The sequence below is a fragment of the Pan paniscus genome, chromosome 18 (assembly GCF_029289425.2).
Source record: "Pan paniscus chromosome 18, NHGRI_mPanPan1-v2.0_pri, whole genome shotgun sequence".
Lineage (NCBI taxonomy): Eukaryota > Metazoa > Chordata > Mammalia > Primates > Hominidae > Pan > Pan paniscus.
In genome coordinates, this window is record NC_073267.2 from 254,894 (window position 1) to 272,982 (window position 18,089).

General features: G+C 50.5%; 2 protein-coding genes across 2 annotated transcripts; one reads left to right on the top strand and one right to left on the bottom strand.

Moving 5' to 3' along the window:
* Positions 1-7,343: 7,343 nt before the first annotated feature.
* Positions 7,344-14,027, bottom strand: POLR3K (RNA polymerase III subunit K). Its single transcript, XM_003809388.5, has 3 exons — positions 13,797-14,027; positions 11,918-12,005; positions 7,344-7,917 (listed from the first exon to the last, which is right to left on the bottom strand). The coding sequence occupies exons 1-3, from the start codon at positions 13,905-13,907 to the stop codon at positions 7,790-7,792; spliced, it is 327 nt and encodes a 108-aa protein (XP_003809436.1). The 5' UTR covers positions 13,908-14,027; the 3' UTR covers positions 7,344-7,789.
* Positions 14,028-14,245: 218 nt separating this feature from the next.
* On the top strand, positions 14,246-17,762 carry SNRNP25 (small nuclear ribonucleoprotein U11/U12 subunit 25). The gene is made up of 5 exons (XM_003809386.7): positions 14,246-14,377; positions 15,776-15,866; positions 16,094-16,199; positions 16,856-16,930; positions 17,404-17,762. Exons 1-5 carry the CDS (start codon positions 14,309-14,311, stop codon positions 17,459-17,461), a joined length of 399 nt encoding a protein of 132 aa, XP_003809434.1. The 5' UTR covers positions 14,246-14,308; the 3' UTR covers positions 17,462-17,762.
* Positions 17,763-18,089: the final 327 nt, after the last annotated feature.

The following is an 18,089-nucleotide window of genomic DNA, read 5'->3' on the forward strand; positions in this document are numbered from 1 at the left end:
CAGAATAGCTGGGATTACAAGCTGTGCCACCATGCCCAGCATAAGCCACTGCGCCCAGACTAATTTTTGTATTTTTAGTAAAGATGAGGTTTCGCCATGTTGGCCAGGCTGGTCTCGAACCCCTGACCTGATGTGATCCGCCAACCTCAGCCTCAAAGTGCTAGGATTACAGGCGTGAGCCACTGTGCCTGACTTCACTGCATTATTCAACAGCAAGAACTCTGTGGGAAATATCTGAATCCATTATCAGTGGTGAATCTATTGACTCTATCAGTGGTGTCAATGGTATACTTCATTTGCTCTCCTGGACGTAACCAGCATTCACAGATGCACATTTGCAATTGATTTCAATGACAGGGAACACTAACTTTGAACCCCAATTAAGCAAAATGGCATCCACTCTTCTCAGTAATAGACCCACATTACAAAAATTAAACTCAATTATTATGTTTTGAATTTTGTCTATAATCACATTCTGAGGTTAAATTCAAAAAAATTAAATAAAAAGTATAAAATAAAAAAAAATTGCCTATAAAAAACATATGGAAGTTACCAGCATGGGCAACATGGCAAAGCCCTGTCTCTACAAAAAAAATATATAAAAATTAGGCCAGGTGCAGTGGCTCATGCCTGTAACCCTAGCACTTTGGGAGGCTGAGGTGGGCGGATCACTTGAAGTCAGGAGTTCAAGCCCCGCTTGACCAGTATGGAGAAACCCCGTCTCTACTAAACATACAAAATAAGCCAGGCATGGTAACACATGCCTGGAATCCCAGCTACTCAGGAGGCTGAGGCAGAATAGCTTGAACCCGGGAGGCAGAGGTTGCAGTGAGCCGAGATCATGCCATTGCACTCCACCCTGGGCAACAAGAGCAAAACTCCATCTCAAAAATAATAATAATAATAACAAGCTGGGCATGGTGCGCACCTGTAGTTTCAGCCACTCGGGAGGCTGAGGTGGGAGGATCACTTGAGCCAGGAGGTCTAGGCTGCAGTGAGCTGGGATTGTGTTGGAACAGGAATTAAAAGAAATTAAAGAATGCGTAAGCAGAAACTCAGTTGTATGTAAGAAAACCCAGTTCCCCTGAGAAAGAGAAAGAGCTGGAGTCCTTTAAAAATTGACTGCCTGTTTTTCCGTGGCTAGTGAGCCTTCTCTCTCCCTTTCCCAGGCATCGTGAAGACCCTGCTTCTCTAGCCGTGCAGCTGCAAGGTCACTAGACAGATGAACTCAAGTCGCAAAACATGTTTTTCTTTGAAAAGTGAGAAATGATGTAATGCATGTCGCAATTAATTAAATAACTACCTTTGTTTCTCACTTCTGTAATATGCTTCTCCCTGCACACATCTCCCACCACCCCACAAAATACTTAAAAGGTAACTCTTTGCTCAGGGCTCAGTCCTTTGGGTGTTAATCCGACTGGGCTGGTGCTCCTAAATAATAAATATCCTCCTCAACCCCATCGTCTCTCTGATTCCTTATCAACCCCGAAACATTTCTGGGGGTTCATCCGGGATTGGAGACGACAGATTTACTCTCTCCTTTGCCTGCGGCACTAGAGCCCCAGGGCCAGGGGAGACCCGGCATCCAAGGTGCACCACGGGGGAGCTTCACCCAGATGGAAGCCGGCTCTCCCCACGTCCCGGCGCCCTGTCCGGCAGCACAACGGAACCAGGGATGGGGCTGTAGGATGATACCAGCACTTCGGGAACCATGGTAAGGAGTAAGGGACCAAGGCAGGAAAGCCTGTCCCACAGGGATGAATGGGAGCTTGATCACCTCCCAGGGACCAACCACTAATCCAACCCAGAGCAGCTGGGGGCGGCAGGAGTGGCCTGCCAATTTGGATGAACCTCGCGTCCCCACTAACAAAGTGAAAGTGGTTCACTGGATCTGCAGACAGCAACTGGGAGTGTGTGGGTGTGTGTGAACCTACCCGGGACATGAGAGAGGCTAGTTTCCTCCAGTAAGGAGTCCTGGGGTAGGAGTGGCGTGTGTACGTGTGTGAATGTAGGAGCCTAACTAGGCTCACCCGGGACACGAGAGAGGCTCGTTTCATCCAAGGAGGAGTCCTGGGGTAGGAGTGGTGTGTGTATGTGTGTGAATGTAGGAGCCTAACTAGGCTCACCCGGGACACGAGAGAGGCTCGTTTCATCCAAGGAGGAGTCCTGGGGCAAGGGAGGTGTGTGAAAGTGTCTGAAAGAGATGGTCTCGGGAGAGGCCAACGCAGGGAGTGACGTGGGGAAGCACAGATCCCTTAGGGCAGGCTGTGTGCTCCGAGGCGAGTGCGGGTGAAATCAGACGTAGGACGTTGCATATGGCAGATAAGACCAGCTCTACAGCCGCAGCAGGCTGTGAGAGGGGAAGGCACATTCCTGGCTAAGCAGCGTCCGAAACTCCAGGACCAGGTCTGGTGGACCCAAGAGTGAAAGTGAGTGAGAGTGTGCCGCAAGGGAGGAAATGGGAGGGAAAGTGTCTAAACCAACTCCTTTGGAGTGCACGATAAAGAACTTTAAAAAAGGATTTAGAGGTGATTATGGGATGAAACTGGATGCTCAAAAGTTAAGTGAAATAGATTGGTCTGCTTTCAATGTGGGGTGACCCTCTGAAGCTACAATAGACAGGGAATTAATTGGCCGTGTGTTTAAGGTGGTCACTGGAGTTGGAGGACAACCAGGATACCCAGACCAGTTTCCCTGTATGGACACTTGGCTCAGTGTGGCACAAACTTTCCCCAAGTGGCTACAGCCCTGCCTAGAGGGATATTACGGGGCATCAGTGGCCCAGGCAGCCCAACCAAAGGAAAAAAGAAAAACCAAAAATAGAAACAAAGAGATGGCTCAACGTATAGCTGACACACTAGCAGAAAGTAACCCTGGATTTGCTAGAGGGTGTGGCCAAGGAAGAGGCCGAGGAAGAGGGCAGACAAGACAGGGAGAGGAAGCTGGTCCCGGCTGGACAGGAACCAATGTGCAAGGTGCAGACAAATGGGCCACTGGAAACATGAGTGTCCCCAAAAGGAAACGGATGGAGATGATGGTCAATGGTCCAACACCCAAGTGTGGCATTCAGTTGCTGGTCATAGTGCTTCAAAGGCAGATCCTGACCTGATTGGCTTAGCAGGGGCTGAGAATTTTGAGGACTGAGACAGACTGGGCTCCATCTTTTTAGGCCCCAAGGGAGCCTGTGGTCTCTATGGAAGAAGGGGGCCAATTAATGGATCTTTTGGTCAATACTGGTGCTGATTTCTCTGTGGTAACTCACCCAATTAGCACCCACAAAAAGAACTATGCTGCTATCATGGGAGCTACTAGGGCCGAAGACATGACACCTTTTTCCAAATACAGGACATGTGTTATTGGAGGACAAGAAGTGCAGCATGAGTTTCTATCTATGCCAAATTCTTCAGTGCCCTTGTTGAGGAGAGACTTGCTCCAGAAACTGCAGGCACAAATTTCCTTTACACCTAAAGGGAATGTGACCCTGGAGATAGGGAAGCCAAAGGCAATGGTATTGACTCATGGCTAAGTGAATGCAGCCCTGCCTAGCAGTTTATTGTAGAACGCTCACAGCTCACGCCAAGAGAGAAGTCAGCTGCGCTGGCAGCTACAGAGTTAAAGGGAAAGTCACAGAGGCTTGTAGCACCGCTGAGCCAAAAGCAAAAGTAAAAATCAGCTGCCCTGGAAGCTATGGGGACGAATGAAAACTCTCAGAAAAGAAAGAGAAAAACCGTTTGCGAGAACCACAGGAGGGAATAGAGACCACCCCTCCCTATATTCCAATCTGCCCCCCTTTACCAAGGCTAACCGCACCTAAGGAGTCAAGTTCAAACAGATACACGCTCCCAGTCTCACCTGAGAGGGAGAAATCAGAGCTCTGGGAAGTTAAAGTGAAAGGCTCAAAAAGTCAGGCAGGCCGTCTCAGGCCTGGCCATGCCCAAGTTAAACTTACGCCTCTTAAGAGGACAAGAGGACGCCCACCAGGATCCAATGATGCAGCCCAGCTTCCCTACAAAGGTGCCAAGAAACGTTTCCGCAAAGGCTAAAGGAAGGTAAAAGAGAAAGGCAACCAATACAAAAAATCTCAGAGGACAGGCCGGGCGCGGTGGCTCACACCTGTAATCCCAGCACTTTGGGAGGCCGAGGTGGGCGGATCGCAAGGTCAGGAGATCGAGACCATCCTGGCTAACACGGTGAAACCCCGTCTCTACTAAAAAAATACAAAAAAATTAGCCGGGCGTGGTGGCGGGCACCTGTAGTCCCAGCTACTCAGGAGGCTGAGGCAGGAGAATGGCTTGAACCCAGGAGGCAGGGCTTGCAGTGAGCCGAGATTGTGCTACTGCACTCCAGCCTGGGCGATAAGAGCAAGACTTCGTCTGAAAAAAGAAAAAAAAAAAAGGCCGGGCGTGGTGGCTCATGCCTGTAATCCCAGTACTTTGGGAGGCCAAGGCGGGCAGATCACGAGGTCAGGAGATGGAGACTATCCTGGCTGACACGGTGAAACCCCATCTCTACTAAAAATACAACAAAAAATTAGCCGGGCGTGGTGGCGGGCGCCTGTAGTCCCAGCTACTCGGGAGGCTGAGGCAGGAGAATGGCGTGAACCCAGGAGGCAGGGCTTGCAGTGAGCCGAGATCACGCCGCTGCACTCCAGCCTGGGCAACAGAGCGAGACTCCGTCTAAAAACACACACACACACACACACACACACACACACAAAATCTCAGAGGTTCCCCAGGGTGCAAATAAAAGCACCAGTCAGTTTTATAATAGACTTTGTAAGGCATTTTGGTTGTACACTCCGTTTAACCCTGAGGCTGCTGAAAATCAGCACATGGTGAATACGACATTTGTAAGGCAGGCCCAAGGAGATATCAGGCATAAACTACAGAAGTTGGAAGCTCCGCAGGCATGAATGCTACTCAGCTTATTAAAGTGGCTACCAAGGTGTACATTAACCAAGATCAGGAGGCTGATCAGAGGCTTAAGAAAGGCTAATTTACTAGCAGCAGCGCTTACAGGAAGAGAAGCTAGCTTTGCAAGAAGGCATGGACGGGGGCGTGAATGCAGTCGTGGAAAAAGCTAATAAATTGACTTTAGAGACTGAATACCCTAAATCGAGCTACACTGCTCCTCATCAAGTCAGTGCCAAGAGGCCCCCTTCATTGCTGTGTGGACTTGGTAGATAAAGTGTTCTCAAGCCAGAGAGATTTACCAGATCGGCCCCTCGGGGACTCAGACATTGAATATTCTACTGATGGAAGCAATTTCATACTAAAGGGAGTCCACCAAGCTGGGTATGCAGTGGTGACTTCGGACTCAGTGGTAAAGGTGCAGTCTTTGCCTACAGAAACTTCTGCTTAGAAATCAGAGCTGATAGCTCTGACAAGAACTCTCTGGCTAGGAAAAGACCAAGAGACAAATATTTACAAAGATTCCAAATACGCTTCTGCCACTTTGCATGTTCATGAGGCTATTAAAAAAAAAAAAAAAAAAAAAAAGCCTTTTAACTACTGAAAGTGAAAAAATAAAAAGCACAAGGAAGAAATTCTGCAGCTCTTAGATGCTGTATGAGCCCCAAAAGAGGTGGCCGTGATGCCCTGCGAGAGGCACCAAAAAGCAAGAAGACTAAAGGCTAAAAAAAATAGAAAAAACAGAAAGGCAAAAAGGCAAAGCAGGCTGCAGTGACAACTCCACCTTCTAAAGAGGAGGCCTCAGCTAGGCCTCTCCTCCTGGAGATTCCCTCCCAGAGATCCGAAGCGCCCCTGCAAATAAAAGGGCTTGGTTTGCCCAGAAAAATAAGAACTACATTGAAGGAGGACGGTAAAATTCTCCAATGGGAGGCCATACCTGAAATGGTGACCCCGATTTGTAAAACAGTTCCACCAAGGAACTCACATGAAAAAAAAAAAAAAAAAAACAGCACTAAAGACATTATTAAGGCATCATTTCTACGTGCCATGGCTCGCTGCTATTACTCAAGCCATTTGTAAACAAACAGTGTTTAACTTGTGTTCAGAACAATCCATAACAAGGGCCTACTTGGCCCCCGGGAGTTCAGGAAACATGAGCCAGCCTTGCCCTGTGAAAAGCTGCTTATGGACTTCGCCAAACTGCCCTGAAAGGGGGGCTATCGGTGCATGTGGGTGTTCATTTGCACCTTTTCAGGATAAGTCGAGGCCTTCTCCATCTGGACAGAGAAGGCACCAGAAGTGACTCAGGTGTTGTTAGGAGACGTTATTCCCAGATTTGCACTGCCTCTAAGATCAGACAATGGACCAACATTTGTGGCTGCAAGAGTTCAGGACTCAACTCGACTATTAAAAATAAAGTGGAAATTGCGTACATCCTACAGGCCACAGAGCTCAAGTAGAGTGCGTGAACCAGACACTCAAACAGCTGCTGAAAAAATTTTGTCAAGAAACTCATCTAAAATAAGATCGGGTCTCGCCCATGGTCCTCCTCCAAGTCAGGTACGCCCCCACCAAACAAACTGGGTATTCGTCCTGTGAAATATTGTTCAGAAGGCTGCCCCCAATCATTAATCAAATTAGAGGGGATTTAAAAGAGTTAGGAGAGCTAACCCTTAGAAGACAGACGCACTCCTAAAGGAGTGACAACGCAAGAGACGCACGGCTAAGTATTAAAAAAAAAAAAATGCCTGTAAGTCTAACCGACCCAGTACACCCTTTCAAACCTAGGGTCTTTGTTTAGGTTAAAAAATAAAATCCAACCCCTCTAGGACCCATATAGGATAGGCCCCATATTGTGATCAGGAACTGATGAACATGTTCAAACAATAAGAAAATAGTCATATTAAATGTAAAGATTGCTCGGACACGGTGGCTCACGCCTGTAATCCCAGCACTTTAGGAGGCCGAGGCAGACAGATTATCTGAGGTCAGGAGTTGGAGACCAGCCCGACCAACATGGAGAAACCCCATCTCTACTAAAAATGCAAAATTACCCAGGTGTGGTGGTGCATGCCTGTAGTCCCAGCTGCTTGGGAGGCTGAGACAGGAGAATCCCCTGAACCCGGAAGGCAGAGGTTGCAGTGAGCTGAATTCGTACCACTGCACTCCAGCCTGGGCGACAGAGCAAGACTCTGTCTTAAGTAAATAAATAAATAGTATCTTATACATTTAAAGCAACCCTAGGAAGCAAATCAGGGAAGGTTCAAAAAAATGAATAAGGGAGTAAGAATAGGAATAAAGAAAGAAATTGAAATCCCGGTGATTAACATTTTTGTAGCCGGTTCAAATATAAGTATGTAGTCTATTCTGGGATCACTGTGATTTGGGGTTTGCTTTCTACCTCTTAAGCTATTTAAAACACTGAGAAGGCAATATTGCGACTTTCATTTAAATGAAATATTCAGAATTTCGATTAAAATAAATAATAAATTACACAAGTTTACAAGTAACAGTTAAATATTTAGGGACATGTACTAAGTTTTACAAACAGTACAAATATTTAAGAGTGTTGATTGGGAGTAAGGGAATGTCAACTGCCAATAAAGTGGAAGATGAAAGAATAGGACTTTACACAGAGCTTATTTAGTTACGGGTCTCTGTCTCCTCCCCACACAGAAGAACTCCCAGACATTCATGACCTCATCCACCCTGCCTGGCAGATAGGCCATATTTCCTGACCCCCGGCTCTTCACCTCAAAAGGTTGATCTTTCCACCACACCAGCAGAGACCCTCAGGACACACGACTCATACTGCCAGCTAAGCATCTACCCCGAGGGACAAGGCAAGCACACACTAGGGCAGCTGGGCCATCCTGGCCCTAATCCCTCCAGCGGTGTCCACACTGAGCATTGCAGCACTTGTAGAAGGTGGTCATCGGCTCATCTGCAGAGCGGGTCTGAAGCTGCATGAAGTAAGCACGAGGATGTTCGCATTTGGGACACGGCTCTGGCAACGAGAAAAAAGAAGTGACCACATTTAAAAAAACATGATACTCATGACTGTCAAAAATAGGTATTACTTAATATGTGGGAGGCCAAGGCGGGCGGATCACCTGAGGTCAGGAGTTCGAGACCATCCTGGCCAACATGGTGAAACCCCGTCTCTACTAAAAATACAAAATTAGCCAGGCGTGGTGGCGGGCGCCTTTAATACCAGCTACTTGGGAGGCTGAGGCAGGAGAATCGCTTGAACCCAGGAGGCAGAGATTGCAGTGAGCCAAGATCGTGCCACTGAACTCAAAAAAAAAAAAAGAGTAGGTATTACTTAATATCTTTTTTTTTTTTTTTTTTTTGAGATGGAATCTCGTAGTCACCCAGGCTGGAGGGCAGTGGGGCGATCTCAGCTCACTGCAACCTCTGCCTCCCGGGTTCCTGTGATTCTCCTTGCCTCAGCCTCCCAAGTAGCTGGGATTAAAGGCGCCTGCCACCACACCCTGCTAATTTTTTTGTATTTTTAGTAGAGACGGGTTTTCACTATGTTGGCCAGGCTGGTCTCGAACTCCTGACCTCGTGATCCGCCCACCTCAACCTCCCAAAGTGCTGGGATTACAGGCGTGAGCCACCGTGCCCAGCCTACTTAATATCTTTAAAGATGGTAAAGAACCTCCCTGCTCATTTGATCCCCCTTGACAAGGGTAGATCTACAAACAGTCATGTCATTCCCACTACACTCTAACACTAAGGGAATCTGGGAGACCTGTGACTCACACACTCTCTTCCTCCCCTCCCTGAGTCCCATGATTCTTCTCAAATCCAGCTGAAGGCTGGTTGGAAACGTAACATGGAAGGTGACTGTTTTGGTCCATTTTGTGCTGCTGTAACAAAATGCCTAAGACTAAGTAATGGTTAGATGGTGGAAGAGTTTTGAAGTAAATGCTGGGAAAAGCCTGCATTGTCAAGAATTGAGCATTAAGGGCCGGGCGCGGTGGCTCACGCCTGTAATCTCAGCACTTTGGAAGGCCAAGGCAGGCGGATCACGAGGTCAGGGGATCGAGACCATCCTGGCTAACATGGTGAAACCCCGTCTCTACTAAAAATACAAAAAATTGGCCAGGCGTGGTGGCGGGTGCCTGCAGTCCCAGCTACTTGGGAGGCTGAGGCAGGAGAATGGCGTGAACCCGGGAGGCGGAGCTTGCAGTGAGCCGAGATCGCGCCACTGCACTCCAGCTTGGGCAACAGAGTGAGACTCCATCTCAAAAAAAAAAAAGAATTGAGCATTAAGGGCGATTCTGGTGTGGGCTGAAAAGAAGAGAAGAGGCCGGGTATGGTGGCTCTTGCCTGTAATCCCAGAACTTTGGGAGGCTGAGGCAGGTGGATCACGAGGTCGGGAGGTCAAGACCAGCCTAGCCAAGATGGTGAAACCCCGTCTCTACCAAAACTACAAAAATTAGCCGGGCATGGTGGCAGGTGCCTGTAATCCCAGCTACTAGGGAGGCTGAGGCAGGAGAATCGCTTGAACCCGGGCAGCATAGGTTTGCAGTGAGCAGAGATCATGCCACTACACTCCAGCCTGGGCAAAAGAGACTCCATCTCAAAAAAAAAGCCAGGCACAGTGGCTCAGGCCTGTAATCCCAGCACTTTGGGAGGCTGAGGCCAACAGATCACCTGAGGTCGGGAGTTCGTGACCAGCCTTATCAACATGGAGAAACCCCATCTCTACTAAAAATACAAAATTAGCTGGGCGTGGTGGCGCATGCCTGTAATCCCAGCTACTCAGGAGGCCGAGGCAGGAGAATCGCTTGAACCTGGGAAGTGGAGGTTGCAGTGAGCCGAGATCACACCATTGCACTCTTCAAAGCGATTTCACTTTGAGAAACTTATCCTACACCTGACAGAAATGGCTTCAAACACTCTATTTCTGACATTAGGTAAAAAGATTTTTTTTTTTTTAGACAGTCTCACTCAGGCTGGAGTGGCATGGTCTCGGCTCACTGCAACGTCCGCCTCCTGGTTCAAGCAATTCTCCTGCCTCAGCCTCCTGAGTAGCTAGGACTACAGGCACGCGCCACTGAGCCTGGCTAATTTGTTTTTTGTTTTTTTTTGAGACGGAGTTTTGCTCTTGTTGCCTGGGCTAGAGTGCAATAGCACGATCTCAGCTCACTACAACCTCCGCCTCACAGGTTCGAGCGATTCTCCTGTCTCAGCCTCCCAAGTAGCTGGGATTACAGGCAGGCACCACCATGCTCAGCTACTTTTTGTATTTTTAGTGGAGACGGGGTTTCACCATGTTGGCCAGGATGGTCTCGATGTCTTGACCTCGTGATCCGCCCACATTGGCCTCCCAAAGTGCTGGGATTATAGGTGTGAGCCACCGTGCCAGCTGCTAACTTTTTCACATAGCAGATTTGTATGTTCTTTTTTTTGACAGAGTTTCGTTCTTGTTGCCCAGGCTGGAGTGCAATGATGCAATCTTGGCTCACTGCAACCTCCACTTCCCGGGTTCAAGCGATTCTCTTGTCTCAGCCTCCCGAGTAGCTGGGATTACAGGCGCTGCCACCACGTCTGGCTAATTTTTTGTATTTTTAGCAGAAACGGGGTTTCACCGTGTTAGCCAGGCTGGTCTCGAACTCCTGACCTCAGGTGATCCGCCCGCATTGGCCTCCAAAAGTGCTGAGATTGCAGGCGTGAGCCACCACACCCAGCCTATATGTTCTTTTATAGGGGAAAACCACAGTACTAACCATCAGTTATCTCTCTCACCTCTCAATATAACTTACATTTAGGGTCTTCCCCTTTCCTCTCCTGGCCACATCTATCTCTACCAGACATGCAACAAACATGTATTTTACCCAATCTGCAGTTTAATGCTCACTGGTATTAACTTCTAAAAATCTATATTAGAAGCATGTATTAGTCCGTTCTCACACTGCTATGAATACCTGAGACTGGGTAATTTATATAGAAAAAAGGGGTTTTGTTTGTTTGTTTTGAGACAGAGTCTCACTCTTGTCACCGAGCCTAGAGTGCAGTAGTGTGATCTCAGCTCACTGCAACCTCTGCCTCCTGGGTTCAAGCAATTCTCGTGCCTCAGCCTCCTGAGCAGCTGGGTCTTCAGGCGAGCGCCACCACACCCGGCTAATTATTTTATCTTTAGTAGAGACAGGGTTTCGCCATGCGGGCCAGGCTGGTCTGGAACTCCTGACCTCAAGTGATCTGCCTGCCTTGGCCTCCCAAACTGCTGGGATTTACAGGCGTGAGCCACGACACCCAGCCAAGAAAAGAGGTCTAATTTACTCACAGTTCTGTGTGGCTGGGGATGCCTCAGGAAACCTACAATCATGGCAGAAGGAACCTCTTCACAGGGCAGCAGGAGACAGAATGAGTGCGAGCAGGGGAAACACAAACGCTTATAAAACGATCAGATCTTGTGAGAACTCACTCACTATCAGGAGAACAGCACGGGGGGGAAACCGCTCCCATGATTCAATTACCTCCCACTGGGCCCCTCCCAGGACACCTGGGGATTACGGAAACTATCATTCAAGGTGAGATTAGGGTGGAGACACAGCCAAACCATATCAAACGAAAGAACATACTTTTTTCCTTAGACTCTTATTTTTATTAATCTACTCATCGTTGCCATTATCAAAGCTATCACCTGTTGAGTGCCTCTTATATACCAAGCACGGTATAATTCACTTTATGCTCTCGCGGTCTACGAATATGGATTAGCCCCAGAGAAGTCAAGAGACCCAAGGAAGGTCCTACAACAATACAAGGTTGCCCTGAGAATCTGACCCGGGCCTGTATGACTCCAAGGCTGGCACAAATATTGCTTGTCTGACAGATTATTAAACAGTAACAAATACAAATAAATTATTCAAGAACCATTTTCTATTTTTAGAAACCTACATCATTTATATGACATCATAGACTCTGCCATGCAGTGGCATCAACAGCCTCATAATTATCCACAGTTTAGCAGCTGAAACAGTTTTCCCTCTTACCTGCAGTAGAGTCAACATTCTCCCAGGCAGCTGCTCCACCAAGCACATCATCCACTTCTTTCAGTTTTGGGTACTTCCGATTTGTTACCTAACAAAAACAACACTTCAGACTCCAAGTAACTGAATAGCGCAAACTTGGGCTGCCAAACCTTAAATTTCAGGATTACATAAGAGTTCACTCGGCTGGGCGTGGTGGCTGACACCTGTAATCCCAGCACTCTGGGAGGCCAAGGCGGGCGGATCACGAGGTCAAGAGATCGAGACCATCCTGGCTAACACGGTGAAACCCCGTCTCTACTAAAAATACAAAAAATTAGCCCGGCGTGTTGGCGGGCGCCTGTAGTCCTAGCTACTCAGGAGGCTGAGGCAGGAGAATGGTGTGAACCTGGGAGGCGGAGCTTGCAGTGAGCGTTGTTGGCACCACTGCACTCCAGCCTGGGCGACAGAGCAAGACTCCATCTCAAAAAAAAAAAAGAGTTCACTCTTCCCATAGTTTCAAACTCCAAACTCCCACAACACAGTACAAACTGGAGTAGCATGCAAACATTAAGACTGACGTAGCACCAACATATTCTAACTGCTAAAAAGTAAAGGTATTCTGGCCAGGCGTGGTGGCTCACGCCTGTAATCCCAGCACTTTGGGAGGCCAAGGCAAGCGGATCACCTGAGGTCGGGAGTTCGAGACCAGCCTGGCCAGCGCGGTGAAACCCCGTCTTTACTAAAAATACAAAAATTAGCCGGGGATGGTGGCAGGCGCCTGTAATCCCAGCTACTCGGGAAGCCGAGGCAGAAGAATTGCTTGAACCCGGGAGGCAGAGGTTGCAGTGAGCCGAGATTACGCCATTGCCCTCCAGCCTGGGAAACAGAGCGAGACTCTGTCTCCAAAAAAAAAAAAAAAAAGGCCGGGCGCGGTGGCTCACGCCTGTAATCCCAGCACTTTGGGAGGCCGAGGCAGGCGGATCACGAGGTCAGGAGACCGTCCTGGCTAAGACACGGTGAAACCCCGTCTCTACTAAAAATACAAAAATTAGCCGGGGATGGTGGCAGGCGCCTGTAGTCCCAGCTAATTGGGAGGCTGAGGCAGGAGAGTGGCGTGAACCCGGGAGGCAGAGCTTGCAGTGAGCCGAGATCGCGCCACTACACTCCAGCCTGGGCGACAGAGCGGGACTCCGTCTCAAAAAAAAAATAAATAAATAAATAAAATAATAAAATAAAGAAAGCACACAATACATTACATAATATATTAGGAGGTAATAAGCCCTATGGAAACAATTACAAAGGGAAGGAGGATCAATTGGAAGGAGGGGCTGAAATTTAAAATACGGTAAAGACAAGACCAATGAGTAAGGTGGCGATCGAGGGGAAGAGCGAACTGAGCAACACCAAGTGCAAAGGCCCTGCTAGCACCATGTGCACGATGAGAGATCGTCCAGGAGGCGGTGTTGATGCGGCAAAGGGCGACAGGAAGCGCATTAGGACTTGAAATCGGAGACGCACGCAGGGGAGGGGGTCAGTGTGGGAACCTGGTAGGCCCTGGGAGAACTCCGGCTTCTCGTCTGCGTGAGCTGGAGAAGAGCCGAAGGTTTCTGCGCACAGCACGGACCTGTGTGCCTCAGCTCTAAGGAAATCACCGTGGCCGCCGCTGTGAACGCAGAGAAGGGCGCAAGCGTGGGAGCAGGAACCCAAGGAGGTGGGAAACGGTGGGGCTTTCTGAGTGTATTGGAAAGTAGAGCCCACAGATCTGCTGCAGACCAGAAAGGGGCGCGAGAAAGAGCGGACAGAGGCAGACGCCGGGGCTGGCGGCGATGGAGCAGCAGTCGGAGGAAGCGGAAGGCCTGCGAGAGCCGCCCGCGGCCCAGCGCCGGCCTTCGGGTCCCACCTTGCGGGTGATGTTGTGCACGTAGGGGCACGTGTTGCAGGCGAAGCGGTGGCAGCGTTGTCCCTCCTCCACGATCAGCCCGTTCCCGCAGCCGGGGCAGAACAGCAGCATGGTCTCGAACTCCGCAGGCTCCAACTCCCGGCAGCTCCCACTGCCGCTCAGCGCCGATGCGCCGCCCGCCTCGAGCTCACATTGGTCCTGGCAGCCTTCCCGCCACACCTACCAACCAATAGACAGGGCGATTCCGCGCTCCCAGCCCTGCTGCCGGCTGTCTCGCACTTGTCATTGGTCACTGCAGCCGCCCCACCCCCCGGCGCGCCAATGGCTGGGCGGCCTCGCTGGGGCGGGCCGCAGTTCCTGCGCGTGCGCGCTTGGCCTCCCTAGTGCGGGCTGGCAGTGCGGGCAGAGCCCGGCTGAGAGGTGCGGCCCTGGAGGAGACGGAGGCCGCGGGTGGGCCCGAGGCGCAGGAGGAAGATGAGGACGAAGAAGAGGCGCTGCCGCACTCCGAGGCCATGGACGTGTTCCAGGAGGGTCTGGCTATGGTGGTGCAGGACCCGCTGCTCTGCGATCTGCCGATCCAGGTGCGTGCGGGCGGGGGCTGGGGGCGCGGGAGTCGTTCCCCGGGGGGCCGGGCATCCGGGCGCCGGCAGCCTCCGAAGGTGCTGGTGGGAGGCTGCGGCCCAAGGCTGGGGAAGGCGCCTCAGGGCGTAAACGAGGGTTTTAACCTTGGCCGGGCGCACTCGCCTGGGGCGCGAAGCTTAAAGAGGAACCAAAAACCTCATTAGTGAGTGACATTAAATGACATTTTAATGTAATTGTATTTAGGGGGCTCGGGGGACAGGGTCTTGCTGTGCTGCCCAGGCTGGAGTGCAGTGGCGTCCTCCTACCTCAGCCTCCCGAGTAATTGGGACCCCAGGTGCGCGCTACCACACCCGGCTAATTTTTAAATATTTTGTACAGAGGGAGTCTCACTATGTTGCCCAGGCTGATCTGAAACTCCTGGGCTCAGGCGATCCTCCTGCCTCGGCCTCCCAAAATGCTGGGATTATAGGTGTGAGCCACCCGCCTGGCCTGTAATACCTTTAAAAGTCAAAGTTGATGCAAAAAAAGAGCCTACAGTAAACGAAAAAGCTTAGTTTTAAATAAGAGCAAGATTAGTAGTATTGATTGTTCCATTTGCCTCAAGCGTCAATCATGTGTCAAAGCGTCAGTATCATGCTTTGGGACGATACTGTCTTTTTATTTATTTATTTATTTGAGACTGAGTCTTGATCTGTTTCCAGGCTGGAGTGTAGTGGTGCGATCTCGACTCACTGCAACCTCCCCCACCCGGGTTCACTACAGGCACGCGCCACAACGCCCGGCTAATTTTTTGTATTTTAGTAGAGACGGGGTTTCACCATGTTGGGCCAGGATGGTCTTGATCTCCTGACCTCATGATCCGCCTGCCTCGGCCTCCCAAAGTGCTGGGATTACAGGCGTGAGCCACCGCGCCCGGCCAATTTTAAATGTTTTATATTTTGCTCATCATGGATATTTTAATTGCCTTGTATTTCTTAAATGTTGTATTAAAATATTTATTGTTATTACCGTTTTTTGCTGCCCCGGTAAATTTTGCACACCTGCCTTACTCAGTCCCGAGCCCTGGCCTGGGTCCTGATGATCAGGGATATACTCAGGGTGAACTGACAGGCCCCTACCCACCCCTGGGGGCAGGTCCTCATGTGAGTTTATTCTCTTGCCTGTTTCTTAGCACCTCTTTCCCCCAGAGACTCTGTCCACTATGGACATTAAAATGTGAGTGGAACATGAGATTGGGGCTCTGATGAATTGGGAAACCGTAACATACAGGCAACCACCCTTCCTTGCCCTTCGTAAAATGGAGCACCACTTTTTGGCCACTATCGGCTTGTTCTTTGTTGTTGCTCAAGGTGGTAAAGAGAGCCAGTTTTCCCACTTCTGCCCTTGCTCTTTTGTAGGTTACTTTGGAAGAAGTCAACTCCCAAATAGCCCTAGAATACGGCCAGGCAATGACGGTCCGAGTGTGCAAGATGGATGGAGAAGTAATGCGTAAGTGCTGCCCTCCTCCCTTCAGGTTATGTGGTCCAGGCTTTCACAGCAGGAAGATGTAACAGTGCTGGTCAGCCTGCTCAGAAACTCACAGGCCATGCCCAGGGGTACTGGGACAACCACAAACCTGCCCTGTGCACAGAGGTGTTGGTTCCTTTCCTGCCATCGGAGGCTGTGGCTTTGGGTTCTCACCATGGATCTTCTCCCATCTGTGTCCGTGGTTGCAGCCGTGGTTGTAGTGCAGAGTGCCACAGTCCTGGACCTGAAGAAGGCCATCCAGAGATACGTGCAGCTCAAGCAGGAGCGTGAAGGGGGCATTCAGCACATCAGCTGGTAAGTGGAACAACATTCCCTTCATTATAGCCCTTCCTGGGGCTAGTGCCCTTCTTGGCACTGTCACCAGGCACCACCTGGAAACAGCTCTCAGCTCTGCATGAGTACAGCACCACTGAAGTGATGAGCTCCCTGTCACAAGAGTGATGAGCTCCCTGTCACAGACAGTGCGGGTCGTTCTGTGCCTGGGACTCCTGCCTCGGTCATCCCCAACATTCTGCTCTTCCATCGGCATCACCCCATCCGAGCTGCTGGGTATCTTCACTTGGGGACACTGTCGGGAATTTCCAGTGTGTCTGGAAGTGGCCTCCCTAGTTATGGATGGTACACCTGTAGGGGCTCCCATCCCCTTGTCACCTGGGTGCTGTCAGCCCTCACTCTCCTATTGGATCAACTGTCCTGTTCACTGAGTCTCAACACTGTCGCCTGTTGCATTAGCAAGGTTTGTTTGGCCAAGCCGCCCCAGACAGCCCTCTGAGAACAGAGCCTCCTTGTAGCTGCCTCAGACCCAATTTGCACATTGTACAGAACAGCCCAGGTAGGGAGGACAGCTGCCCCAGGTCCCATAGGGCTGCATGCCTCAAGCCCACGTCATGCAGAGCCACTCAGCTCACCCTGCTCAGGGCATGTGGTTTACCTGCGTTCCCCTCTTGCAGGTCCTACGTGTGGAGGACGTACCATCTGACCTCTGCAGGAGAGAAACTCACGGAAGATAGAAAGAAGCTCCGAGAGTAAGTGCCGGCCACATCCTGAGCCGTAGGGCACGGCTGTTCTGTTGCCCCTTAGTCCCCCATGCTCTGCCAGAGGGCTGCGGCTCCCTCTCCGGAGATAACACCTTCCTCCAAGGAGCTTCCTTGGGGCCCTCCCCACTAGGAGAATGGCAGGCAGAGGGCACCTGGAGGGGCCTTGCTGCTTCCCACCAGTGGCAGCTTAGGGCTACACAGTGCCAGGAGGGAGGAAATCAGAGTGGGCATGGAGGCGAAAGGCTGTGACTCTATCAGACACTCAGTTCCCTGCCCCAGGGACTTGTGAGTCGGAGTGCTTCTGGGTCTGAGAGAGGATGGCCACTGCCACTTCCTGGCCTTCCCAGAAGCCACACGCCTCCCCTCTGTTGTTTCTTTGTGGTCCTCCACAGCCTCAGGAGGGGAGTCACAGATGTGTCCTCCTGTAGGGCAGGTGCTTTATGCCTTTCCTTCTTTTTCAGCTACGGCATCCGGAATCGAGACGAGGTTTCCTTCATCAAAAAGCTGAGGCAAAAGTGAGCCTCCAGACAGGACAACCCTCTTCATCCCTGGTGGCTGAGCTTTTTCCCAGCAGGAATGGGTCCTCGAGTCATCGTGCCTCTTTCACAGAAAGGACGTTGTGGTGGCCTCACCCCAGGCATGCCCAACAGGAACTGTCAGCATCAACCTGGGGGCCCTCAGGACTAGGACAGGGTGAGCCAGCGCTCCCTCCTTTCATGTACTTGGCCTGAGACTGACCTCTCCCTGGGTCCAAATGCCCTAGTCACATGGCAGACCCACGGCCTGGCCCAGTGTATAAAATAAACCTGTTTGCTTCTTAGTTTGAAAAGTAAAAAGCCACAGTAACCTGGGTAGCAAAGACTGAGATTGCCCCATCACAGAGGTGAGTTAAGGGGAGAGAATTGGTACAGGCGAGTCCTATAGTCCAAGATGGCACCACACCACCAAAGCCTTGAGGCCACACCACTCCCCAAACCACACAACTGTGTTACCATGATCTCCACGGCAAGGAGGAAATAAAAGCAGAGCAGCTTTAGGGTTTGCATCCTGGAGCTCACGGTGGCAGCGAGCACAGCACAGCTGTGTGTGGGCCCTCCAGCCTCAGCCTTTAGGGTTCCCTGCAGCAGGTTCCGTGGACAGGGAGGGA

Excerpts from the sequence above, each read along its gene's own strand:
- POLR3K (XM_003809388.5), bottom strand. The coding sequence starts at position 13,907 with ATGCTGCTGTTCTGCCCCGGCTGCGGGAACGGGCTGATCGTGGAGGAG. Across the intron at positions 12,006-13,796 it reads TGCACAACATCACCCGCAAG|GTAACAAATCGGAAGTACCC; the intron begins GTGGGACCCGAA and ends TGTTTTTGTTAG. Across the intron at positions 7,918-11,917 it reads GAATGTTGACTCTACTGCAG|AGCCGTGTCCCAAATGCGAA; the intron begins GTAAGAGGGAAA and ends TCTCGTTGCCAG.
- SNRNP25 (XM_003809386.7), top strand. The coding sequence starts at position 14,309 with ATGGACGTGTTCCAGGAGGGTCTGGCTATGGTGGTGCAGGACCCGCTG. Across the intron at positions 14,378-15,775 it reads TCTGCGATCTGCCGATCCAG|GTTACTTTGGAAGAAGTCAA; the intron begins GTGCGTGCGGGC and ends GCTCTTTTGTAG. Across the intron at positions 15,867-16,093 it reads GATGGATGGAGAAGTAATGC|CCGTGGTTGTAGTGCAGAGT; the intron begins GTAAGTGCTGCC and ends CCGTGGTTGCAG.